Source organism: Euleptes europaea, chromosome 11 (assembly GCF_029931775.1).
Source record: "Euleptes europaea isolate rEulEur1 chromosome 11, rEulEur1.hap1, whole genome shotgun sequence".
Lineage (NCBI taxonomy): Eukaryota > Metazoa > Chordata > Lepidosauria > Squamata > Sphaerodactylidae > Euleptes > Euleptes europaea.
Genome location: NC_079322.1, coordinates 78,130,339 through 78,157,762, shown reverse-complemented (window position 1 = coordinate 78,157,762; position 27,424 = coordinate 78,130,339). Strand labels below are relative to the sequence as shown.

The following is a 27,424-nucleotide window of genomic DNA, read 5'->3' as shown; positions in this document are numbered from 1 at the left end:
GGCTGTGAGAACTCTTTGAGCACAAGAAAGGGCGGTTGCTTTATATCCTGTAACACAGAAGTGGTGAACCTTAAGGAGACTGTGTTCACAATGTGTGGTGAATTGGCAGCAGGCAAGGAATATACACTAGGATAGATTAGTCCCGCCAACTTCTCCAAACTTTCAGCGTTTGAGGTGGGATTTCACACTAATGTAGACAATAGGCCTTGGCATCTTGGTAAGTTACTCTTGATGAGTAAGTGCTCTGGCACCTGAGCAAACTTCCTGTATTCCAGGTGTATCTGCTGCCCAAGTCAGACAAGCTAACAAATCCAGTGACCATCGCAGGTTTGCCAAAGCAAAGCCTGCTCGAGTACCTCTTGCAGATTCCCCAGAGGAGCTTCTTGCACACTTTCCAGGACAGAGGAGCCAAGGAGAAGACCTCTTTGCCATGCCCGAATGGGGCTATGTCACTGGGACATCCCCACGGGGCAAGCCTGCTCCCAGGAAAATCATCGGCCAGCTCTTTGAGCTTGGGGAGGGCCAGAAAGATGTCTTGAAAGAGAGCTGGGATCTGGAAACGTCTGCAGCGCTGAAGAAGAAGAAGAAGAAGCCAAAGCAGAAGAGAAGCCAGCACCCCAGGTCAGTGGAAACATGGGAGGAATCCCCTGAACGGCTGAGAACTCCCCTTTCTGCTGATGAGCCCCAAAAATTTGACGCCCCACTCACTGTGCCTCAAGAGGTCACAGGTATCTCCACAGGAGTTCTTTGGAAAGATACTTCTAAGCACGAAATGGAGTGGCAACCCTTGGACGCTCAGAGCCTTTCCTCAGCTCCTGTTAAAAGAGAGCCAATCCAGCACATCGAAGGTTCTTTGAAACTCAAGCTGGATGGAGAAGCAGTACAGCTTGGCAGAGCAGAAGTGATAAGCGATGACAGAGCTAAGTTGCTGTCAAAAAGCAGGAAGAAAGGATTTCCCAAGGAGCAGGTGAAGGGCCTTGCTGAGCCAAATAAACCAGGAAGCCCCACGTCCCCACCAGCACAAGCCAGCCCCATGGCAATAAGCATCTTTGGGGAAAACATGAAATGGGAGGGTCAGCCTCCCAAGAATGTGGGCCTGGGCACACCTGTGTTAGAAGCCAAGCCCACTGTAAGCAGCCCCGTGGCTTCAAGTGTGGAAGCAGCAAAACCAGCAGATGTGGCTGAAAAGGAGGGTCCGACTGCTGGCAGTGGGGTCTGGGAAGGGAAACCCAAGCAGCAAGGCAGTGACGGAAAAGGCAGAAGGGCTGGCAAGGAAGCTGCCAGTTCTCCATCGGAAAGGGAGGCAGTGGAAGCGTCCAAAGAAGAGACCTTCCCCGGTGAGGACAGCCCAGCGGCGTCAGAGCCAGCAGCGCCAGCGAAAGCAAGGACTTTGCCAGATGACACAGACAGGAGCAGCCCAGTAAAAAGTGAAAAGTCTGCTTTTGGCTCCGGAGAAGAAGATCCCTTTTCCAGGAAAGCTCACCCAGTTCCAGGGAAGCCTCCAGCCCCCGTTGAGGTTCTTGGGGGTGGAAAAGGGCCTTTGGCTGATGCAAATGAGGCCGTCTGCTCCAGTCCGTCCGAAAAGTCAGCCGTGGCTGTTCCCAGGGCAGCAGCTGATCAGCCTAAGAAGAGGAGCAGTGATGGGAAAAGCAGGAAAGCGAAAGACTACTCAGAACAGCAGCTGCTGCTTTCAGAGGAGGCACTGGATTTGAGGCAGGGCCTGGCTGCGGAGGAAGGGGCAGTGCTCCGCGGAACGGGCCTCAGTGCCACGAGCCACTCTGGCCTCACGGAGAATAAAGTGGCTCATGGCTCTGCAGGGGCAGGAGAGAAGCCAAAGAAAAAGAGTGGCGATAGGAAGAGCCGGAGGGCTGCCGAAAGAAGTTCCTTTGCACCGTCGTTTTTCCTGGAGGTTGAGAAGAGGGCAGGCAGCCTTCCCGTTGAAGTGAACGAGGCCGATGAAATGCGAGAGACCACCACTTCCAGGAAAAAGGCTGGCTCGGAAGCCGCAAAGCAGTTGTTGGAAGAGGCTGCAGATGCACTAAAACTGGAAGCTCCTTCTGCACTGCCCCAAGCAGGAAAACCCAACGTGCCTCCGACCTCGGGGGGTGAGCAGGCTGACTTCCCTTCCTCAGCATACCCCTTTATCATGGAAACGCCAGCCGAAGTGCCTGAACACCCTCCCACTTTTGAGGCAGATGACCAGACGGAGGGAACTGCCACATCTTGTAAAGGCAAGGGGCCCCATTCCACCAATGCAGAGGACTCCATCATGGCGGAGCCCAGTTCAGCAGCGCCGACGAGCAAGCCCAAAAAGAGGGCCAGCGACGGGAGATGCAAAAAATCTGGCAAGCATCCTACAGAGCAGCCAGAACCCATTGCCGATATAGACAGGCCCCCCAAGGCCAGCACAGCTAAAGAAACAGATGAAGCTGACAAAGGCGACTCCATCCCATTGGAGCAGCCAGGTGGAAGCCAAGTAGCGTTTCCTGCTCTGAAGCTGATGGAGAGACCTGAAGGAGAGAAGGACGAGGACTGTAGCACAGCTGCCAGGAATAGTTGCTCTGAACAGCCGCCCGCTTCAGCCCATAAAATGAGCCCTGTGAGACCGGAGCCTCTTCCCAAAATCAAAGATGCACCTTCCACTCACAAAGGGCCGGAGGTTAGTCTGGCTCCCTTGGAGCACCTTGCGGAAGCCATAACCACACCACAAGCACACGCTGCCCCTAAAGAGCTGGCTAAAGAGGAGCCAAAGATCCCAGTTAATGAGGGGCAAACTCCCCAAGTTCAAGGGATATTGGAGGCAAAGCTGGATACTGCCGGACCAGTAGCTGCCTGCAAAGAGGGGAGTCAAATGGAGAAGGGTCCATCCCCCACTAAAGACAAGGGAAGAGCTGTAGACAACCTTCTGAGGGATGCAGAAGCTGCGGGCCAAATTCCTGTGGTACCGCTTGTGGAGGAAACAGCTAAAGGAGTGCACGAAGAGAGGACTAGAACAAGCAGCTCTGGTGTTGACCCCCTCTTTCGTTTGGGGGTCGAGGCAGAGGAGGTTCCGGGCGCTGAGATCTACGAGAAACCCAAAGGGCGTTCTGACAGATGCAGGAAAGAGGCGAGAGATGGCAGCTCAGAGCTTGCCAGCAGGCAGGATCCCTGTGCGAAACCTGCAAAGAGGGGCAGTGATGGGAAAAGCAAGAAGGTCACCATCTCCCCTGAGCAGCCAGTTCTTGCGCCAGCCAAGGCAGACCCAAGCCAAGGGCAGCTGCCCAAGGAGGCCGGGCTGAAGTACGCCCTGGAAGCAACAGAGTTTGTTGATGAAAACCGAAACATTAGAAACTTTCCTCCGGGGCATCCAATGCTTTGGGACGGAAACACAATCGGCTTATTTGGCCCCTTTGGCTCACCTGGCCCCGCTGCTCTTGAAGAAGCTAGTTTTACAAGCCAGTGCCCCTTTCTAAAATACCAAGGCAGAGTCGTGGCAGACCTAAGGAAGGAGCAGCTTTCCCCTCCAGAATCGCCGAAAGATCCAAGCAGAGGGGAGTGGAAGGATAAGCTCGGCCTGCAAGAAGATTCAGCAGCAGGGGAAGTCAGAGAGGCCATGATAGAGACCTCCCTTTTGGTGAAAGCAGGTGACAAGACGAGGGAGAAGAGGAAGAAGACCAAGCAGGCTTCATTGGACCGGGTTGTCAAACAAGATGCCAAAGCAGAAGAAGACCCTGCCCTGCCCTCTGTTTTAGCAGAGGCAGGAGGTGGAGGAGTAAACCTTTTGGACAAAATTGCCAGCTCTGGACTCCCTTCTTCAGAAATAGCAGTAATGGAGGAGAAGACGAGGGCTCTGAGCACAGTTGCTGGAGCAGAAGGAAGCCGCTCTCCTGGAAGGGAAGCCATCGTCCCTCCTGCAGAACTTCCCACTCCTTGGGAGAATAACGAAGAAGCTGCAGAACTTCAAGCTCTAACAGCAGCGCTGGTTGGCGGCCGTGGAGAACTAGAGGGGTCAAGTGAAGGCCCTAAAATAGAGGAACAGAGGATATCTGAATGCCCAGAGAGTTTAGGAAGGCAGGCAGTGGTAGATAAGGCCACTGAGGATGTACCCGCGGCGGAAGCTGCTTCTGCTAATAAACCCCAAGACTGTTTTGAGCCTCTGGGACAAGGCGATGCGAAGCTGCCGGCGCTCTACCATCTGGTGCAGCCTGCCGGCCGGGAGGAAGCATCAAGGGAGGCCGCTGAACGGATGACCGCGCAGGGTATTTTCTCCGAAACTGGCCAAAGTGCAGTGGGAGGCCTGCAGGCGGTGGCTGAGCATCCCGACCGAGCGGCGAGGGGGACCAAGAGGGAGGAACGAGCCAGACCCGTCGAGCAGATCAAGGGCTACATGAGACCCACCAAGTCGAGAGGCCTTCCTCCTCCTCCTCCCCCGCTGCGAGCGGCAGTTCCAGAGCCAGGCAAGAGGCGGCCCGCCAAGGCTGACTGCTCAGGTCTGCACAGGCAAGAGAGAGGTGTGTGCGCGTGCCACTGCAGCCTCCTGCCCGTAACGCATACTACGGCTTGCGTGTGAGGCATCGCTCCTTGTCGGCGCATTGGCTTGAGCACCTAACTGTTAATCCTGTGCCCGACGCATGAGTGTGTCTTGGCTGTTCCTAAGAGCCTGTTTTCATCTGCTTGCCTGTTTCACAGTGCTGACGACCGAGTTTCCCCTCCGAAGGACTGGTCGTGTGAGCCGATCTCCCAAGCTTCTCTTTAATGTGCTTGTTCTTACTTCTATATTTTTGTACTTCTCTACTACTCACTAATATTCAGAACTGCTTCCCTTCGGTGAGATGGCTTCTCGGCACAGTGTGGCTCGGAGGCCGGCCTTCAACCCGAGGGCCACATTTTGATGCATACAGTACTTTCCTCGTCCCACTGCTAAGCTGCTTTGTGTGGTTTGGGGGCTGGAAAGGTGGGATCCAAGCCTTCCAAATCAATGGAGCCTAACCCTGCTGCATTGTGATCAGTTGTGAACATGGTAGCATCACCTAATTTCTTGGAAAGCCCGCCTGGTAAGATGATGCGGTGTTCTTCGTGCATGCCTCCAGAGCTGGCATGACGGTTGTCGTTTGATCGTTGACTTTCATAGCAAGCCTATGTACAGACATTATGGCACGGAGTGCAGCTGTGTATTACTTTTTCAGGAGCCCCGTTGTGTGGTGAGTAATGCATGAATCAGTCCCGAGCGACACTTGGAAAATGAAGGGTTGTCTCTTGGTGTGAGGAAGGGAGGTTTGCATTGAGGGGAGCATGTCAAGACCAGCCCCTTGAATTGTGCCCAGAAACAAACTGGGAGCTGGTGTAGATGGGCCAAGACTGGGGTGATGTGGTCTCTACGGCCCACTCCGGTCTACATCCTGGCTGCAGCATTCTGCACCAATCGAAGTTTCCAAAACAGTTTTCAAGGGCAGCCCCACGTGGAACCCATTGCAGTAAATCTCATCTCAACTTTCCTTCTTGCTACCTGAGACCCTGTTACTGGAATGGCTGGAATGAGTGCGAGGCCCTCCGTGTTCAACGCACGTGCTCTGAACTGTGGTCCCCCCAACAGTTTAACCCATCCACGTTTCCTTTGGGTATCTGAGCACTTCGCATGCTCTATAGTCCAGGGGTTTCAAACTCCTTTGTTATGAGGGCCGGATATGACATAAGTGTCACTCGGTGGGAGCCTCGCCAGGCCTCGCCAGCCCAGATTGAGAGTGGAGGGGGTGGGTGGCTCACTGGCTGGATCCAGCCTGCGGGCCTTGTGTTTGGCACCCCCGCTGTAGTCTGTCCAGTCATCTCTGAATTAAAGGAGGTGGGGGCTGAGATGTCCTTTCCTAGGAACTGCCCAGCCGCAAGATGGGGGAGGGCCCTTGGGAGGCCTCCCATAGCCTCAGCTTGCATAGAAGAAAGTGTTACCTTGGCGGAAGACTGAGGTGTGTCGGCCTTCATGTTTTTGCTCTGGTTTCTGAGTGGTTTTGTATTTTTAATGAGCCTTGCATAATTCTCAAAGTAGTTCTATTTTGGTCAAAGTATCGTGCATGAACTTGCATGAACTACAAGTGTGTGTGTGTGTGTGTGCTTGTGTGTGTGTGTGCTTGTGTGTGTGTGATTACCCCCCCTCGCATGGCCATGCACAATGGAGGGTGTTCAAAGGCGATAATACCTTTTTTTAATACTGAAAACTGAATTGGTGGAAGCTTTTCCCCCTTTATTGTTTTCCTTGTAAATTGCTGTATTGAAAAGGGACTTGAGCGAACCTAGGAGGCGGCTGCAAATTAGAAGCGCCGCCCCTGAACGAAGCGAAGCTGTACAGGTAATTGGGGCCGCAAGCAGCACAGTGCGCCCTTTGGCAGGTTCCCCTCTGGGTGCGCAAGCTGCGCATGTGGGCTGGGTTCCCTCAGCAGAGCGCTCGTTGGAATGCTAGGCTAGGAACAGGTTGTTTAAGGGGGGAGGCGTGAGCGTGTGCTTTTCTCTCACCCCCCGCTGTTGGAATGCCGTGACTCACGATGTAAGTTCAGTGTGTAGCTTGGCGGTGCCCCGAAAAACTTTCTACTGCATTGTGGCACAAAAAGAAAGAGAAGGGGTTGGGGTAGGGTTGCCAGCCTCCAGACAGCGGTTCCCCTGGAGAAAATGGCTCTTTCAGGGGGTGAACTCTATGGCATGGTTCCCTGTGGAGGTCCCTCCCCTTGCTCCACCCCCAAAACCTTCTGGTATTTCCCAATCTAGAGCTGGCAACCCTAGGGTTGGGACATGTAGTTCATCAGGTGGTGGGGCTGGAGCCCATGACTATCGACTTGGCCACCACGATGACAGGCGGCTCTGAGGTTCAGGGTAGGGTTTGAACGCAGAGGGTGGAGAATGAGCATCAGGAGAGAAATGCTAGAGTGACACCTGTCCCTTGGTTTCCAGTTTGATTAGGGAAATCTGTGGGTCTCCACTGCTCTGCCTTCTGGGCAGGGCCGGCCCTGCTTAAAGCAGAAAGCAGTAATTTATTGTAAAGGGTTGTGGTGGTTTTGTAGTGAAAGCACTGCTGATGGTGCCCGTCTTCAGTTGCTGTCAGTGAAAGATCAACACGAGGGCCTGAAAGATTGCCAGAGGTGCCCTAGACGAGGGGTCCTCAACCTGGTGACCACCGAGCGCTGTTAGAAAGTGGGCAGGGCTAGGTGGGAATTTTGCCCAGCAGGGCTTCTGATTCGTTGTGCACCTTAAAAGTCATCCTGTTAGACAGAGCTTCCGCCTGACATGTTGACGAGTTACTCTTAGAGGTATGGATAACCTCGCTCCCTGAGATTTTGTGGTTGGCTCCGCCTCCTGTCACAGCCATTTTGTGACTGTGCCCACTGCCCTGTGTCAAAGGTGCCTGCAGGTCTTAAGAGTGTCGTCTACACCATGTCTGGTGCAGGTGGCAAAGCATGGATTTGGGTAAAGCACAGAATGGGAAGGGAGTCGTCAGACAGGCTGTCTGGAGTGACTTTCCGCAGCACACCCCAGCCATTACTTTTTCCACATCTTCCTTCAGCTGTTTAAGATAGCTTACGGATCCCTTCTAGATATTCTCTCACGCTCGCTTATAAATCTGACAGGGAAAACTGGCTGGGTTGCACAGGGGTGGGCTAGCAGCAGTGGCTGTTCTAGCCAGTTATCCTGCCCGATGCTACGGAGGAGAAAGTCCTGGGAGAGGACAGGCCAGTGCCATTCAGCGACCAGGCAGGGAATCATCTCATCGTACTTGCCAGCCGAGGGCAGCTGCACACCCAGAAGACGGGTGGCTCCTTCCCGCATCTCCAGCACCTTGGAAACACGATGCAAAGTTAATGCTTCAAATGCTTCAGAGTGCTTGGGGCAATGTTGCTACACTCTTTCACTGCTTTGACTAGCATTGCCTAGCGATTTTGCTTGTTTTTAAAAAATGGGGAGGGGAGATGTTGCCAAGTAGAGTGCCTTAGACAGAAGACCTCTGTAAGCTTGAGAAGAGCTTGAGAAGGTGTAGAAAAGAGCAACCAAAATGATTAGGGGGCTAGAGCAACTGCCCTGTGAGGAGCAGTTAAAACCCTTAAGCTGTTTAGCTTGGAAAGAAGGCAGTTAAGGCAGTTAAGACATGATAGAGGTCTATAAAATGATGCATGGTGTGGAGAGAGTGGACAGGGAGAAGCTTTTCTCCCTCTCTCATAATGCCAGAACGTGAGGTCATCTGCTGAAGTTGGAGGATGAGAGATTTAAAACAGATCAAAGGAAGTCTTCCTTCATAAAACACATGGTTAAATTGTGGAACTCCCTGCCCCAGGATGTGGTGATGGTTGCCAACTTGCAAAGCTTTAAGAGAGGAGTGGACATGTTCATGGAGGAGAGGGCTATTCATGGCTACTAGTAAAAATGGCTACTAGTCATGATGCATCCCTATTCTCTCCAGTATCAGAGGAACATGCCTATTCTATTAGAACACAGGCAGGACAATGCTGCTGCAGTCGTCTTGTTTGGGGGCTTCCTAGAGGCATCTGGTTGGCCACTGTGTGAACAGACTGCTGAACTTGATGGGCCTTGGTCTGAGCCAGCAGGGCCTTTCTTATGTTCTTATGTAAACTACATGTGGAACACAAGATGAATCCTGCAATTTTGGATTACATGCCCAGTTCAAGGAATGGAACTGTAGTGCCTTATGTTTCTTCCATTCAAATCAGCAGAACTTCCAAGTGCTTAAATTGGGCAGGATTCGGTTCCTTGAAGGTGCTTCAGGATCCACAGTGACTTTTCCCACAGTTATCTACCCGCTAAGTGGAAAAGCTGCATGCTTACATTTTGCAGAATTGAAGCCGGGGGGTGGCAGAGAATTTGGGTCACCTTGCATTCACAGCTGTGATTAAAAACATTTTACAATTATGTCCTGTTAAAATGAGACTGCTGTGTGTTATCAATATATTTGTTTTCAAATATGGCTTTCGGAGACGCTTTCTGTCGCTTATTAATGAAGAGGGAAGACTCACTTTTTTGCCATCAAGTTGCAGCTGACTTATGGCGATCCTGTAGGGTTTTCAAGGCAGGAGACATTCAGGGATGGTCCGCCATTGCCTGCCTCTCTGTTACTAACCCTGGACTTGTTTGGTGGTCTCCCATCCAAGTACTAACCAGGCCAACCCTGCTTCTGAGATCTGACAGGATTGGGCTAGCCTGTGCCATTGTGGTAAAGGCAAGAGACAAACAGAGTTAATTTCACATTGCCTGCCTCTGCATAGCAAACCTGGACTTCCTTGGTGGTCTCCCATCCGAGTACTAACCAGGGCTGACCCTGCTTAGCTTCCAAAATACAATGAGACTGGGCTAGTTTGGGCCATCTAGTTCTAGGCAAGAGACGGACCAAGATGGTTTGCCATTTCCTGCCTCTGCATAGCAACCCTGGACTTCCTGGGTGGTCTCCCATCCAAGTACTGACCAGAGCCAACCCAGTCTGAGATCTGATAAGATTGGGCTGGCTGAGGCAACTGTGGTCAAAATGGAGAGGCTTATGTCTGGCTTGAAAGGTTTTGCTGTAACAGTTTGAGATGTGGGCCTGGTGCTGCCAGCCGCCTGTGAAATCATTTCCCATGATGTGCCAGCTCTGATAGCAGAGGCTGGGAAGCCTTTCCGGGGACCAGCAGCTGCCCTGCTGTGAGCTGAGGCTGGGCACAGCCTGTGTCTTCCCAGGCACCAGCTATCTTCCTCCTGTTTCACTTCCGTGCTTGTTGTCTCCTCTGCCAGGCTCCTCTGTTGCTAGGCACAGGGGGTTTGCGCTGCGCTGCTGGGTTCTTGGTTTCTCCAACGGATGTCTGTTACTAACATCTGCATTCTGCATGGGCAAGGGAGGTCTGGTGGGGGGGTTGGAAGCTGTGAAAGGGGAGCTTTCTCCCCTTTGAAACTCCACCCCACGTTCAGGGATGGGGGCTTGAGGGGCTCCTGTACCCCCCCCCCACTTCAATCTGATAGCCTGCGTGGTGTCGTGGTTAAGAGCGGAGGTTTGGAGTGGTGGAGTCTGATCTGGAGAACCGGGTTTGATTCCCCACTCCTCCACATGAGCGGCGGAGGCTAATCTGGTGAACTGGATTTGTTTCCCTGCTCCTACACACGAAGCCAGCTGGGTGTCACAGCTCTCTCAGCCCCACCTACTTGACAGGGTGTCTATTGTGGGGAGGGGAAAGGAAGGTGATTGTAAGCCGGTTTGATTCTCCCTTAAGTGGTAGAGAAAGTCGGCATATAATAACCAATTCCTCCCCCACCCCCACATTCAGGGATGGGGGCTTGAGGGCTCCTGTAAACCCCCCCCCCACTCTTCAATATGTCAGAAGTAAAACCTCCCTGTTTAGTGATGTAAGAGAAGGTGGGTCTAGAGATTTGGCCAGTGCCATGTTCAGACCATTCTCTTCTGAAGACCCTGTTGAGGGTAGCTCTGTTTCCCCTGCAGTGTGGGGGGGACCAGTTAGGCTAGACCAGGGGACCCCAAACCTTTTTGAACCTGCGGGCACCTTTGGAATTCTGACACCGTATGATGGGTGCAGCCACGGAATGGCTACCTCAGCTGATCTCAGTCGTACGGTGAAGATCCTTGTGCTGTGGTGGCAGCTGCTGCCAAAGCAAGGTGTTTAAAGATCTGCACAGCCAATCAGAAGACTTGCTGGGCAAGATCCTCCTGGCCCCACCCACTTTCTAAAAATACTTGACAGACACCAGGAAAGGTTTTGGTTGGTGTCACGATGCCCACAGGCACCACATTGGGGACCCCTGGGATAAATCATCCCAGAGGCTGATGGATCCCATGAGACTGCAAAATAATCTGAGCGCTCTCAAGAGCCATGGTAGGGGCAGGCTGTTGGCAGGGGCTCTCTCATGTTGTCTGCCCCTCCCATCCAGAGATCCATGCCCGTGGCTCCTGGCAGATCTGAGGGAGCTGTGGAGAACAAAGAGACACCTGGACAGTCAGTGTTGGGGATGTCATGCAAATCTAACACAGCTGCTCGAAGGCCTGTAGGGTGGTGGTGATAGAAATGCCGTTCTCAGCTAACCCCACATTAACTAAATCACATCCTGCTAGTTGCTGAGGGTAACTGGCTGTGATGATTCCTTTAAAGAAGAAGAAGAAGAAGGGTCTCAAAATGTTAAAGATTTAAAGTTTAGGTGTGATGTGTTTGAACGTTTTCTTTGCTGCTAAAATCTTGCAAATCTGCTGGGACTTGGAGACTGATGTGTCAGTAACAGGCTTCCATGCTCTGCATTTTAAACGTGGAGAAACCTTGCCTTAAGAAACGTTTTGCTCATTTTGAAAGGGAAAACGTTTCGTAGAAGTGTTTTATTTTTTCAGCATTTCCCATAAAAATTGAAAAGAAGTCCGTAGGCGGAGGTAAATACTTCAATTTTTCCCCCTGAAAAAAAGAATACGACTATTTTTTCCTGAATTTTTTCATTCCCCCCCCCCCATCCTTGCCATCCTTTCCCATTGGGAAAGGATTTGGGAAAGGATACCAACTTGGAAGGCTTTAATCGGGGAGTGAACATGTTCATGGAGGAGAGGGCTATTCATGGCTCTAGTAAAAATGGATACTAGTCATGATGCATCCCTATTCTCTCCAGGATCAGAGGAGCAGGCCTATTCTATGAGGTGCTTTGGAACACAGGCAGGATAATGATGCTGCAGTCGTCTTGTTTGTGGGCTTCCTGGAGGCACCTGGTTGGCCACTGTGTGAACAGACTGCTGGACTTGGTGGGCCTTGGTCTGATCCAGCAAGGCTTTTCTTATGTTCTTATATTCTTATGAGTTTCCAGCGGTGGCCACCCATTTCCAGGGCCCCTTCAAGGGTTTGCTCTCTTCCTCTGGAATGGGCTGCCAGTGGGCGTTTTTAGAAGAGAGCTTGTAATCCTGTTTTCCTTTCAAAGAGCTTTCTGTTAATTTTTATTCTGAGGAGCTGTTTGGTTATAGTATATTGCTAATGTGCAGATGATCCATACTGTTTTTAAAGTTGTTTGCAGTTAGAAACATAGCCCTCGAGTAATCTAGTCCAACCCCCTGCACAACACAGAACATTCATGGCTACCTCTCCCTCCGCACCCCCAGTGACCCCTGCTCTATGCCCAGAGGAAGGCAAAAAAACCTCCAGGATCCCTGGCCAATCTGACCTAGAGGAAAATTCCTTCCTGACCCCAAAGTGGTGATCGGCACTACCCTGGGCATGCCAGAAAGGGCCACGAGAGGTGAACATTGATGCAACCCTTCCTTGCCCTCCTTTTCATGATCTGCTTAAGTTTACGGAAATGGGAAACTCAGATTCCTATTTCCCATTATTCTTACTTATTTCTGTTGTGGGTGGGGAGAGCTCCGGCAGACCATCTCTGACTCCTAGGAGTCTAAAAGGGCAAGAGTCCAGTAGCACCTTAAAGACTAACAAAAATATTTTCTGGTAGGGTATGAGCTTTCGTGAGCCACAGCTCACTTCTTCAGATACAGTTGAATGTGAATCCATCGGTCACATTCTAGCTGTATCTGAAGAAGTGAGCTGTGGCTCACGAAAGCTCATACCCTACCAGAAAATATTTTTGTTAGTCTTTAAGGTGCTACTGGACTCTTGCCCTTTTTGACTACTGCAAACAGACTAACACAGCTACCCACTGTGAATTATCCTAGGAGTCTGTCGTTCTTATCGTCCCATATCTTCCGTCGACCCCGCGGGCCTCATCCTTAACTCCAGTTGGCAGCGACACTTAATTAGTGATTGCGTGCCGCCATTGGGGGGGTCTGGCAGGGAGCGCTTCATCATCTTGGAAGGTGGGGTTGCTTTGGTTACCGGTGCAAAGGGGAACTTGCCGAAACAGTCAGGTTGAGTATTTCTTTCTCTTTCTCTCTTTTTCTTAAGCATTGAACAGGATAAATGTTAGAGCAAAGCGAAAATAGAAGTGTGAGGCAGCGGTGGGTGGGAGCTGGCAGCTTGGCACTGGCGTCCCGGGGTGCCAATGATGCTAGCCATCCTGCAGATTTTCCCCATATTGCAGATGCAGGAGCCGGGATTGGCAGCAAGTGCCTTGGTCCAGGGTTAACTGGTGAGATTTGAACCCGAGGCTTCCTGGCTTGCAAGCTAGCTCTTGGCTCTGGCCTGCAAGTGAGAAGCCCAGCCCACAGACTTGCCATTAGTTTGTTTAATAAACGAACCAAATTCGTGCAAATACATCTGACCGGTTTAATTCTGCTTTCCTCTTGGACATCAATAGTGAATGAGTAGCAGGTCATTATCTTAACCTACTTCCAAAAATATCTATCTCTGTCTCCATCCTTGTTCAGGCATCATTAACCACTAGAACAATGATAATCCTTGCTCTGCTCAACATGCTTCAGTTTTTATATTCACAATAACCACAGGCTATTCTGATGTTGAAGGATGATGTTGAGTTGTTTTCTGTTGCCCCTGAAGGTCAGACCAGAACCCACGGGTTGAAATTAAATCAAGAGAGTTTCCGGCTAGACATTAGCAAGAACTTTCTGACAGAGCAGTTCCTCAATGGAACAGGCTTCCTCGGGAGGTGGTGAGCTCTCCTTCCCTGGAGGTTTTTAAGCATAGGCTAGATGGCCATCTGTCTGCAATGCTGATTCTGTGAACTTGGACAGATCATGAGAGAGAGGGCAGGAAGGGTTGCATCAGTGTTTGGCTCTCGTGGCCCTTTCTTACATGCCCAGGGTAATGGAGATCGATCACCACTTTGGGGTCAGGAAGCAATTTTTCTCCAGGTTAGATTGGCCAGGGAACCTGGAGGGTTTTTTTGTTTTGTTTTTTTTGCCTTCCTCTGGGCATGGAGTAGGAATTACTGAGGGTATGGGGGGGAGGTCGTTGTGAATTTCCTGCATTGTGCAGGGGGTTGGACTAGATGACCCTGGTGGTCCTTTCCAACTCTATGATTCTATAAAGCAAGCACCGGGTCATTCCTGACCCATAGGGTGGCATCACATCCCGACGTTTTCTAGGCAGACGTTATTTACGGGGTGGTTTGCCAGTGCCTTCCCCAGTCATCTTCCCTTTACCCCCAGTAAGCTGGGTACTCATTTGACCAACCTCGGAAGAATGGAAGGCTGAGTCAGCCTTGAGCCGGCTACCTGAAACTGACTTCCGTCAGGATTGAACTCAGGTCGTGAGCAGAGCTTGGACTGCAGCTGACCGCTCTGCGTCACGGGGTTCCTGCTATGATTCTATGCCAGGCCTTTAATAATAACCTCAAGGAGCTGGACTCTTCTCCCCACCCCCAATTCCAAAATGGTGCTATAGACAACTCCAGCACATCCATCCCTGCCAACTGTGGGTCCTTGCTTTGTGCCTTAAGGGCAACTGGCCACAGGGATTGGGTTCCTGCCAACTACCCCTCGTGGCAGAGAGCAGAAGAGCTCTGGTGGAGGCAAGTCGAGTAGCCAGGAGCAGGGAGGGAGGGGATTAGAAGGAGGGGTCGTGGGTCGTGCTGCGGGCACCAGCAGTAAGTATTGATAGCAAAGCTGTTGTTCAGCAGATGCAGAAGAAAAACAAATCCTTCCGTTTGCTTTTTGCCCCTTTGAGGTGCAAACACTGCCTCTCTGCACAGGGCGAGGCCCTGATGGACAGACGCCAGCGCTCCTGGGCTAGGGATTGTGGCCATGGAAGCATCCGTTTCCCCAAAATGGGAACAGTGAAGAAGGTGTTTGTGAGGTGGGAACATTGATTTTTTTCCACAGTGTGTTCTGCACAGTGTGTTCCACACTTGAAACTGGCTTCCCTTGGCTCTTTGTTGTATAACCTAAGTGCCATGACTGCTTGTTCATGTACAATAAAATGTGACTTCTCTAGAAGGAGAAGAGTCCTAATGAAGAGTCCTAATGGTGTAGAGTGGTGGTTTGGAGCAGTGGACTCTGAGAACCGGGTTTGATTCCCCACTCCTCCACATGAGCGGCAGACGCTAATCTGGTGAACTGGTTGGTTTCCCCACTCCTCCACATGAAGCCCTCTGGGTGACCTTGGGCTAGTCACAGCTCTCTTGGAGCTCTCTCAGCCCCACCTACCTCACAGGGTGTCTGTTGTGGGGAGGAGAAGGGAAGGAGATTGTAAGCCGGTTTGATCCTTCCTTAAGTGGTAGAGAAAGTTGGCATATAAAAACTAACTCCTCTTCTTTTTCCCTCCTTTACCATTTTACCTAAAGCACCTGTTCATTCAGGACCTGCTCCCCTTCTACAGCAGCCAGCCCTTTCTCAGGAGGAGCCCTTTTTCATTCTCTCTGCTGCTCTGGCTCCTTTCATGAGTGTTCTTTCCCATCCCTGGTGGACTACGCAATATGGGCCGTGCAGCTTGCCTGCCCACCAATTTCTTTCGCTTCCTTGATCTCGGCTTTTACTATCTAGAAATAGTCACCAGCCCTTCAGAGGTTCGAACATTCAGCTCTCTTCTCTTCCCGCCCCCCCCCTTTCCCTTCCTGCTGATTAAACCGTTAGTCAACCATTGACTGAGCAAAGATCCGAAATACTGAAGCCCGGCTTTGGTCACACTGTAAGAGGGATGAAGAAAGCTCTAGAATGGAAACTAAGGAGTGAGAGAATTTGGATTCTTGGAACCTGCCTTGGGCTTAGACAGGTGGGGATTCAGGCATCTAAACAGTTCCTAATGCATCGTCGCAGAGTCAGTACATCCGTGGTGTGTGTGTGTGGGGCTGCATTCAGAGCACAGGAGGCTCAATCTGCAGGGCAGGTAAAGGAGTATGGCCTGGTGAGGGCCCTTCTGGTTAACTTGAGGGACTGAAGCTTTGTGAACTGCCAGTCCTCGTGGGGGAAAAGGACAGCATCATGAAGAGTATTATTTCTTTACCTCATAGAATCATAGGGTTGGAAGGGACCACCAGGGTCATCTAGTCCAACCCCCTGCACAATCCAGGAAATTCACAACTACCTCCCCCCCCACACCCAGTGACCCCTACTTCATGCCCAGAAGATGGCCAAGATGGGCCTCCCTCTCATCATCTGCCTAAGGTCACAGAATCAGCATTGCTGACGGATGGCCATCTAACCTCTTCTTAAAAACCTCCAGGGAAGGAGCGCTTACCACCTCCCGAGGAAGCCTGTTCCACTGAGGAACCGCTCTAACTGTTAGAAAATTCTTCCTAATGTCTAGACGGAAACTCTTTGAATTTAATGTCAACCCCTTGGTTCTGGTCCGACCTTCTGGGGCAACAGAAAACAACTCGGCACCATCCTCTATATGACAGCCCTTCATGTAGTCTATTTTTCTTGCCGAGACTTGAGGTGAATTACCCAATTTTTAAAAGTGCAGCAGCAACAGTATGAATACACAAGGCAACACTGCGACAAAACTGGGTTACGAAGTCAGAGAACAATGCACTCACAGGGTAACACGCCTAGTCCACTACCTGCTGACCCCTGTGCCTGTGACCCCTTTTCGGCTTTCCACTTCCCTGCTTGCCGAAGTCTTCTACACCTCCCTGTCCGTCCTTACACCCTCTCCAAAGCATTTCCAAACCAGCATTTCTCTCGTCTTGGGTGTTTTGGCTGTCCAATTCCATTGCTTCCTGGGCTCTTAGCGTGACTGTGGACTCTCTCTGATGTCACAGCAGCTCAGCTTATCACCAGGGAGGGTTTTTCAGGTAGGCAGCCAGGTTTTGGTTCTGCCTTTGTACAATGTGAGGGCTCGCTCTTTCTGAGCAACTGAGCTGGGTGGGCGGTAATTGGGGAGTGTCATGCAATAAGGATAATATAACTTTACATCTTTTTTACTCAAGAGTTCCTACATTGCTTCCACCCCCCAGTAATTTAAGCAGCAGATGTATGAATCAGGATGGCCTCCCCCCCCTCACACACACATTTTTTTTTTTTTTTGCAGCAGGATAAATTCAGAGGGAGTGTTGGAGCTGAAAAAATACTCCTCAGCCATTAGCAAAGAAGAGTTGTCATTTCTGTTCTTTGCCATGAGGGCAGCAGACAGCCGCGTCTGCAGCCTGGAGCCTTCCCAGGGAGGGGGGAGTTGGCTCTCCTGGCTCAAAATACGGCCACGGCACCCCGAGCAAAGCTCCTCTCTGTGCTTCGTAGAGAGCTGAGCCTCAGTGCACGGAGGTTGGCATTCAGCAAGTATTTGGGGTGGGCTACTTCACATATTCTCCCAACATTAATACACCTAGCGTGGTGTAGTGGTTAAGAGCGGTGGTTTGGAGAAGCGGACTCTAATCTGGAGAACTGGGTTTGATTCCCCACTCCTCCACATGAGTGGCAGATGCTCATCTGGTGAACCCCCACTCCTCCACATGAAGCCAGCTGGGTGACCTTGTGCTAGTCACAGCTCTCAGTCCCGCCTACCTCACAGGGTGTCTGTTGTGGGGAGGGGAAGGGAAGGTGATTGTTAGCTGGTTCGGTTCTCACTTAAGTGGTAGAGAAAGTCGGCAGATAAAAACCAACTCTTCTTCCTCCTCCTCCGGTAGTGGGCTGTGTCTAAAACATAATGGAAGCGTTTGACTATCTTTCTTTCCTCCCAAAAATGTGATGTAGTTTTAAAAGTGGGGGCAGGATGATGGCTAAGAGTGTGAGGTGGAAGACTTCTGACTTAGAATAGGCCATAAAGGTCATCTAGTCCAACCCCCTGCTCAGTGCAGGATCAGCCTAAAGCATCCCTGACAAGTGTGTATCCAGCCGCTGCTTAAAGACTGCCAGTGATGGGGAGCTGACTGCCTTGCAGAGCTATTGTGAGGGTTACAGACGTCCCCTGCAGCGGTGTGGCCTTTTGGAAAGCGCTTGGTAGATGCTCAGTATTATTGCTGAGTTAAGGACAGATGGCTGGCGCTCTGGTAGCCTCGCATTGGGAGGAATGGTGGCTGGAGCGTGGTGTTCCTGTCCTGTTTCCCACTTGCAGTTCCTTGCACCCTTTAAAAAGCCTCTCCTGAACAACTCTTGATACTTGAATGGCAGGCAATGTGAGGTTGAGTGCGAGGAACCTGCAGCCGAGAATGGGATGGACAGAAATCAGCGACACCTTGTTGGCTTGATTTGATCAGACGCGCCCTCCCTTCAGGCACAGGGAACATCAGATTGAAGCCAGAACCCTGACTTACTGTGGCATGATCTACCGTAGGTTACAGCCTAGGATGATGGAGGCTCTTCTCTGCGGAACAGCCGGCAGCAGCGAACCAGGTACTTGCCGAGAGGTGTTTTGGGCATGATCCAAGAGGTTCTTTTCTTACGATTCTGATTGTACGAAGAGGTCAAGGGCCAAACTGAATATTTCAGGCAGGCGCTGTTGGCTCGGGGTTGGCCAGCAAAAGGATGATGAGGCTGTGCCCGTAGACAATGGTAGCATACCAGTTTGGAAAACAGGTTCCAAGTGTCGCCACTGAGCATCTTCATCATCTCTTGGTGATTTCTTAGGCTGAGAGTTTGTGATCGGTGCAACTGATACCTGCTCCAGTAAACAAGATCTCCATTGTTAATCACGTATGCCGTTCCCCTTGATTTATTGCAAGGTGCCTGGGAAGAAGAGATCTCTTTCTGTACAGTTCCTCCCTCCCGTCATACTTAACCATCAGTTTCCTGAAATATTCTTTTTGCCTTCTGCTCAGTAAAGGGGAAATTGCCCCTGCACCTGGACGGCCGACCTGCTGCTCATCTCCCTCAACTGTTCAAGCCTAGACCCTGAAGCCGCTGCTGCCTTTTGCGCAAACGAACCTTTCTATGGCTGTTCCATGGTATCACTTATTGTAATAGCGGCAGGAGCGCATTACTAGGCACCCCAGAGAATTTTTGCACATGAAATTTCCATTTTTATGCCTGAGGAGGAATGGAAAGCTTGACGGCACGTACATTTTTAAAAAAGGTCTGGCTATATTGCTATATTCGGATGAGCCACGGCGTTGGGGGGGAGGATGCTTTTTTTTAACATGAGCACGGGGGGGGGGCTGATGTGTCGTCACCGCATCAGGCAGCCTGCGAGCCCGGCTTGCTTGCTGGGTGGTGTTACAGCCCGGAGAGGAGAAAAGCAAGAAGCAGGCAGAGATGTCTCTCTCCAACCAGCCGCCGGCACCCCTCTCCGAATACAGCCCCCTGTGCAAAGCCAAGAACACGGACAGCTTTTCAGAAGCCTTTCACCGCATGGAGACACAAAAGGACTTTGGCAAAACCGACTTTGAATGGCAGAGGACAGAGGGCAAGCTGAATGAGATCGGGCTGAATGTGAACTCAGGGGGGCAGCTTAAGGACGGGCTCGTGAAAAGCACCGGCTTCACAGACGAGGACAAGCTGTGCTTCTTCGAGGGGAAGCTGGACAAAGAGCTAAAAACAGCCCCAAAAGACAAAAGGGAGATCGAGGCTCAGGGCAACAACTGCCAGGCTACCCCGGGTCACCTTGACAGCTGGTCTCTGATTTCGGAGCCGTTCCCTCCTGCGGAAGGAAGTTTGGGGAGCCTCAAAATCGCAGACTTCCATTTGGGGCCAGCAGAGTCGGTGAGACCAGCCGCCCCACTGGGGCAAAATGAAGCCATCACTGACCAGGAGAAAGTAGCAGGTAAGAAGGCTGTGGAAGAGGCAAAATGCCAGCCAGGTCTGCCCACCCCCTCTCTTTCGGGGCACCCCAGTGGCAAGCATGTCAAAGAGCCGGAGATCAGTGTATGGAACCCCAATTTCAGCCCCATTTCACCCAGCAGCTTGGGATGCTCGGAGACAGCCGCCAAGAAAGAAGGGCCCCCTGGCTACAGCATCATAGGAGTTGTCAATGACGGCTACATGGAGGGGGGGTACGCCTCTTCCCCAGCTGCACCCAAGCTGGGGCCCCCGGTGCCCACCGTGGAGCTAGCCCAAGACGACTTCAAGAGCAGCTATTTCAACAGCACCCACGAGATGGAAGGGGAGCGATTTATGGCCGAGGTGGAGGAGAAGCTGGGCTCGGCGGACGAGGAGGGCAGTTTTCTCAACCGGGGGGCTCACCAGAGGAAGGCGATGAGGCGTGCGATGTCAGAGTGCTCGCACTTGTCTGTCCCCCAAGCCCTGAACCTGGTAGACAAATACCCCGAGCCAGTGGCTCGTGAAGAGCTCGTCGCCGGTCTTGCGTTGCCTGGTGGCAGCCTGTCCCCGAGCGCAAGCCCCATGACCCGAAAGCCGAGCGCACCAATGAAACGGGCGGCCACGGTTTCGGAAGAGCAAACATCTGCCCGCAGCCCAGGCGCCGCACAGAACGCTGCTGAGCCACCCAGCCTCATGAAGGAGCATCAGTCCCTCCCCGCAGAGGAGCCATCTGCCAAGGAAAGGGATGGCCGTGGCAGCAGCAGCATTAAGCGAGAACTGGCCAGCCCGGGGCTGTGCCCCAGAAAACTGGAGCAAATCCCTGAGATAGGCAGCCACGGCAAAGGGGGCAGGGAGGAGGAGGAGGCAGTGGCAAAGAGGGAGAAGAGCCATGTCGTTGGCACAACCAGTCCTCTCGGCTTTCCAAGAAGCGCTGGAGCCGGCGAAATGGAGCCAGGCAGAGCCGCCGTACTGGAAATAAAAGAAATTGAGGTCAGCCGCGTGCCGAGCGCTCCATCTTCCCAGCAAGGAGACGGACCACGTGATGGTATGTTGCTAAATTTTGCTTCCTCGGGGAGCAGGCGGGCAGCGGCGAAGGAACCATCTTGACAGATTGTGGGCAGGAGGGTGGGCGAGTCCGGCAGCCTCCAGAGACTGACACCGTTGGCCTTGTAATAGACGGAACAATGGGGAGGCAGGGGGCTGGAGCAGATTTGCCGGCAGGTGGTGGGAAGCACAGCAGGGGCTGGGAGAGTCACCTTTGTCTCAAGCAGGAAGATTCCGGCTCGTAGGATGGAGGGCAGCTGAGGCCCAGGAAATGTCGTCGCGCTACAAGGGAAGGGGTGCAAGTCTCGGAGTTGCCACTAGAAATCTGGCTGCTTCTCCTTCCTGGTAATGAGCATGCGAGAGAAGCATTTTGCTCTTGTGGCTTGGAATAGTGCCACCGTTCGCCCTTTCAGCTCGGAGAAAGGGGGGGGGATTTGGCAGCCCTTCCCATGTGCCAAGGCTGAAAGGATCGGCCTCCTCTCTTATTTTCTTTATCCATCCGAGGGGGAAAAGCACCTTCTCCTTTGAACAGCGGCGGAAGGCCGTTAAACCTGCTAGGCACAGCAATGCTTCTCTCCCTCTTTCTCTTCCCGCACCCAGCCCCTCTTTGGTCTCTATCAATTAGGGTTTGTCCTATTCGTTAGCCCCTTGTTTGTTTGCGCTTGAAGGTCAGTCTGCTGACATGAAGAAAGAGAAAAAATTGGCATCTCTGTTCCCGCAATGGGAAAAGAGGAGTAAATATGTTTACTCCAGCTGGTCTCGGCACAGATCTGTCTTGCTTTGTAGCTCCTGCTTTCTCGGAAACAGCAGTAGTGTTTTCTGGGTCTGTTCTAAAACATTAAAGAAGTGTCTTGATAAAGGGAATTGGGGAAGGACCGTATGCAGAGGTTACTTTGACCAAGGGAGCATTGTGTACAAATCTTTTTTGACCCACCTTTCCATAAATTGTAAATTTAAGGACTGATAGTTCTCATCTGGAATTACAGCTATGCAATCTAGCAGACTGTTTTCTAGATTAATAAAGCAGGATATCTGAAGGGCTCAGTTGGGGTTACAGAATTCCAGATCATAGCTCTCTTGTCAACCTAAATTGTTTTTTACTCCCTCACCCCAAGCTCCCTTTCTTGTTTGAGGGCCCCTTCTTCTATGAATGCGTACGTTCACATCCACCTAGCCCCCTAAAAACCCTTTGTAATTTGTTACTTCTCCTCCCTCGTTTTCATCTGAGAAGCAAACTCCTTCCCCATCCGTACACTCCCCAAAAGCTCTTGGGGAGGAGGTTAGAGCATAGTGAGCAAAATGAATAGGAAAACAAAACCAGACCCAAGCTTACAATCGCCTTCCCTTCCCCTCTCCACAACTGACACCCTGTGAGGTAGGTGGGGCAGAGAGTTCGGAGAGAGCTGTGACTGGCCCAAGGTCACCCAGCAGACTTCCTGCGGAGGAGTGGGGAAACCAACCTGGTTCTCCAGATCAGAGTCCGTCGCTCATGTGGAGGAGTGGGGAATCAAACCCGGTTCTCCAGATTAGCCTCTGCCACTCTTAACTACTACACCATGCTGGCTCCAGAAGCATATCCCGTGCTCCTACCTCTGAAGAAGACGGTTATCTGGCTATCTGGCCTGGCAGAAATGGTGGTTGTAGAGTAAACTCTTGCCTCTGGCCAGGAGCTTAATTGGCAACTGAGTTGTGACGAGAACAAAGGACTGTCTGGGGTGCTGATTGAATTGCACTAACCTCCTAGTAACCTTCAGTGTGAGCGACTCGGCATTTGGACTGCCAGACAATATCTATTTGACTGTCCCAGTTCCACCCTCCTGGTTACAACCGGGGCAATCACACTTTGCTATTGAGGTGCTTCTGGCTGGTGCATCTAACCTTTCGAAAGGACAGCTTAGCTTACATCAAAACTGTTGTTTTTTTTCCAGCGGATGCATCTCTTTATTCCCTCTCCTCTCCACTCTGAATCATTTTTTCCTGTGGATGTGGCCGTGGGGGAGGGTGGGGAGAAATGAAGCATCGTATTGGTGGAACAGAGGATTGTCTGGAGCTTGGGGTCTCATGAAACTGGTTCTGCCCACCCCTCCAATGTCATCCTGCTCCCACTGTTGGGCCTATAAAGGGTCTCCTAGGACCTATTTCCCAGAAAAGAACAGCTGTGCTCAGTCGGACTAGTGGGGCACTTCATTTTCATTGCAGCCACATGAGAAATAATTGAAAGTAGGTGCTTGAGAACATAAAATCAGGCCGGGTTGTCTCTTCTTAGCTTCTTAATCAATTTTGAGGTATTGCTGCTAAATTGGAAGCGGTAGGCTTATTTGGGGTTAAGTCACTCTTTTAACAAATAAATGCAGCCACAAAAAAAAGCGTTCTTCCATCTTGATTTGGTCCAGAAGATGGCTCCCTACCTTGACTTAACTGATCTGGTCATGTAGATCCATGCCATGGTGACCTCGGGACTAGACTACTGTAATGCACTCTTCATGGGTCTGCCCTTGAGGACAACTTGGAAGCTTTATTTGCTACAGAATTCTGCCACTCGATTACTATCAAGATCTGTCTGTCTGTCTGTCTGTATGTCTCTGTCTGTCTATCTATCTATCTATCTATCTATCTATCTATCTATCTATCTATCTATCTATCTATCTATCTATCTATCTATCTATCTATCTCTTATATTTATAGCCTGCCTTCCCCCTCCACAGCAGGGCTTGTGGGGGCGGGGGGCGGGGAGGACAACGATTTAAAATACAATGAATAAATACATGGCTTAAAAACTAAATTTAAAACAGTACAATATAGATGGCGCTAAAAAGACAGTTGTACGCAAGATCTAATAGTACTCCCAGCCCAATTACAGCTACAAATTCAGGCACTGGCTAACCGGGCCCGTATGGTGTTGGCCAAAAGACCGGATGATCAATAGCGCATAATAGTGCAGGGGTGTGGAACTCAATTGTTACAAGGGCCGGATATGACATAAATGTCACTTGGTCGGGCCGGGCCATGCCTCGCCAGCGCAGATTGAGAGTGGGATTGGGGGCTTCCTTGGCGGGCTGGACAAGAGCTCTCAAGGGGTCGAATCCGGCTCACAGGCCTTATGCTTGTCACCCCTGGCCTAAGGTCTACCAGTGTGGTGTAGTGGTTAAGAGCTGTGGTTTGGAGCAATGGAGTCTGATCTGGAGAACCGGGTTTGATTCCCCACTCCTCCACAAGAGCAGTGGACACTAGTCTGGTGAACCGGGTTGGTTTCCCCATTCCTACATGTGAAGCCAGCTGGGTGACCTTGGGCTAGTCACACTCTCTCAGCCCCACCTCACTCCCAGGGTGTCTGTTGTGGGGAGGGGAAGGGAGGGTGATTGTAAGCCGGTTTGATTCTCCCTTAAGTGGTAGAGAAAGTCGGCATATAAAAACTAACTCTCCTTCTTCTTCCTCTTCTGCATATTGTTGCTGCCCTCAACTCTATGCCTGGCAGAACAGCTCCGTCTTACAGAGTAGGCATATTACACCCACTGTCCATTGGCTACCTATCAATTCAAGGTATTGGTTAATTACCTAGAAAGCCCTCCATGGCCTCAGGAGTCTCATGACCTGCAGGACCTCCTCTCCTGCTATGCTTTGTCATGAGAGCCTTGCTCATCTGTGCCATCTTCTGAACACGCCCCCCTGCAAGCAGGTGAGATTGATAGCGGCCCGTTCAGGTTCACTCTCCGTGGCAGCTCCCCGCTTGTGGAACGGCCTCCCTTAGGGGGTCAGCTGGGCTCCCTCACTTCTGCCATTCCGCAAACTGCATGAAACAGAATTGTCGAGGAGGGCGCTTTTATAAAGGGAAAATGGGCTGTAGTATAATGGAATGGTGCTTCGATAAAGGGTTGAAGAATAAGAGTTGGTTTTTATATACTGACTTTCTCCCCCACTTAAGGGAGAATCAAACTGGCTTACAATCTCCTTCCCTTCCCCACAACAGACACTCTGGGAGATAGGTGGGGATGAGAGAGCTGTGACTAGCCCAAGGTCATCCAGCTGGCTTCATGTGGAGGAGGAAACAAATCCAGTTCACTGCTTCAACCCACTGAAATTTGCTTTGTAGAGTGGAAAGGCCTCTCTTGCTTGGTGTGCCTCACCTTATTTTTTCAGGTCTGGGTGGGCTGCCATCTCTCAAGCGTTCTCGTCAACAGCCTTGTGAAGCATCCCATTGATTTAAGGCTGGCTGAGTCTCTGGACATAGGCAGGGCCCTCCACGTATGGAATCAGACACTCAGGGAGCAAACTAGAGAGTTAATGCACAGCCACTGAGTCTCCTGAATGTGCTAGCCTGAACCCCGCTTACTCCGACTGGCGCCACAGCACTGGCACCCAGAAGCTTAGCTTGAGCATGTGTCTGAAGTAGTGGAAGACTTCTGAGACAGTGCAGGATATGTTCTTGCATGAAAGTCCGTACATGCAAGACGCTTCCTTGCTGTAGGCGGGAATCACATCGCAGAAAGCTCCTCTAGGCAACGATATTCCATGCAATTGGACAACCAGGAGAAAGCCAGACTAGAATCAGTCTTCCTGGCATGCCAGTTTTCACATGGAGGAATTTCTTGGCTTAGAAGAGTGTTCCATTCTGTGAACCGCAGTCTGAAGTGGTGAAGCCCAGACCTGTGCTGTGGCCACAGAATAAAATCATAGAGCTGGAAGGGGCCTGACAGGCCACTTAGTCCAACCCCTTGCTCAATGCAGGATCAGCCTAGAGCTACCACAAAAAGCCCACAAAAAGAGGGTGCCCGTCACCCACAATAACACATTCCAAGATTACTAGGATTGGCTTTTCCCATGGTGACGCCCTGCTTCTCCTACTGCTGAAGTTGTCTCTGGGGTTTTGTGGGCTTTAGATAAAAGGTTTTAGAGCCGTGTTGGCAAACCTATGGCATGCGTGCCGACTCCTGCACGTGTAGCCCTCTCTGCCGGCACGCGCCCCTCTCTGCCTCCGCTCAGCCCCTGGGAAGCAGCCTTCCTTTCCCTTCCCTTCCAGGGCTGGAGGCGAGGGGTCGAGGCGCGGCTTTTCCTGGCCCCGCACCATGGGGGCGGGGAGCAGCCGCGTCCGGAGCGGCCATCGCAGTCTGGCCGGGAGCCGAGGAAGGAAGGAGGGGCCGCCGCCCGCCTGCCCGGTGAGCCTGCCCGGCAGGGGTGGCGCGGGGCCCCTCCGAGTGTGTGCAGAGCGGGTGAGCCTGGAGCGGTCGCCCCCAGGGACTCCCGGGGTACGTGGCCTGCCCCCCCGACTCCTGCCCCGGACGGAGCCCCGGCCTCGTCGACCTGTAGCAGTCCGGGGGCTGCAGGGACACGGCTCCTTGCAAGGGAGGCCAGGCCCGCCCGCCCGCTGCAAAAGGCCCCCAAAGGCCGGGCTGCCAGCTGGGGCACCTCCCCTGCTCGGCCAAGAGGAGCCGCCGCCCCGGTTCTGTCCAGCGCGCAGCCCAGTCGAGTGGCCTGCGAAGCGGCGCCGGGGAGTGGGAGCGGCCCGTGCGGTGGGGGGGGCGTGCTGTGGTGGCAGCTGGCTGGCGGGACTTGCGCCCAAGCAACCGCGCACCACTTCGCCCTTGCAGCGCTGCCTTCTTCTTCCTCCTCCCAGAGGCTCCTGGCCCAGCCTGGGCTCCGTTGCAACTGGCAGCTGCAGCCCGGGGCGGGGGGTGGCTCAGCCCCTGCCGAGGGCCCCCCGCCATTGGCCCGCCCGGCCTTTCCCAGAACCGACGTTGCAGAGCTGGGGAAAGTGCCCAAGAGGGCGGCCAAGACTGCCAGCCCCTGGGCGCCTTTTTATGAGGACCATAAGCAGATGATGAGAGGGAGGGCCCCTTGGCCATCTTCTGGGCGTGGAGTAGGGGGGTCACTGGGTGTGTGCGGGGGGAGGTAGTTGTGAATCTCCTGCATTGTGCAGGAGTTGTTTTTTCTAAACTAAAACCTCAGTATTCAGGTTAAATTGCTGCATTGGCACTCGGCAATAAATAAGTAGGTTTTGGGTTGCAGTTTGGGCACTCGGTCTCTAAAAGGTTCGCCATCACTGTTTTAGAGGGTAGCCGCACAGTAGAAGAGCTAGATCAGTAGATGCTAGATTCACAGTAGAGGAGCTAGTAGCACCTTCGAAACCGTCAAGATTGGTGAAGGGAGTATACACTTTCGAGAGTCTGATGAAGGGAACTTTGCCTCTCGAATGCTTGTGCCCTGAAAATCTTGTTGGTAGTCTAAGGTCCTACTGGACTCAAATCTAGCTCTTGGGTAAAAGGTCCTCCATGGTGTGTCTCTTTTAATGCTGTTTTGCTCCTGAGACATGAAAAAAGAAGACAATGCCACCAAGAACATACAGTGTGCTTTCCCTTTGCATTGCCTAGCTACAGACACTGTCAAGACATCTGAGAGATTAGGGGAAGGGGCTTGCTATCTAACTGGGATAAATGTAAGGTTCTGTGTTTGGGTTGGGAAAAATCAAATGTATAATTATAATATGGGGGAGAGTTGTCTTGGCAGTAGTGTGTGCAAAAAGGATCTTGGGGTCTTAGTAGACCAAACACTGAACATGAGTCAGCAGCGTGATGTGGTAGCTAAAAAGGCAAATGTGATCTTGGGCTATATCAACAGAAGTATAGTGTCCAGATCACGTGAAGTGATGGTATCGCTTTGCTCTGCTCTGGTTAGACCTCACCTAGAGTATTGTGTTCAGTTTTGGGCACCACAATTTAAGAAGGATGTAGACAAGCCGGAACGTGTCCAGAGGAGGGCAACAAAGATGGTGAGGGGTCTGGAGACCAAGTTCTATGAGGAAAGGTTGAAGGAGCTGGGTATATTTAGCCTGAAGAGGAGAAGACTGAGAAGGGATAGGGTAAC

The 27,424-nt window shown here is 51.8% G+C and overlaps 1 protein-coding gene across 1 annotated transcript in view; it reads left to right on the top strand.

Moving 5' to 3' along the window:
* The window catches only part of MAP4 (microtubule associated protein 4), a 153,164-nt gene that overhangs the window by 79,339 nt on the left and 46,401 nt on the right, over positions 1 to 27,424 (top strand). Inside the window, 1 exon segment of the mRNA XM_056857164.1 lies at positions 276 to 4,490. Within this exon segment, the coding sequence (XP_056713142.1) occupies positions 276 to 4,490 (4,215 nt within the window).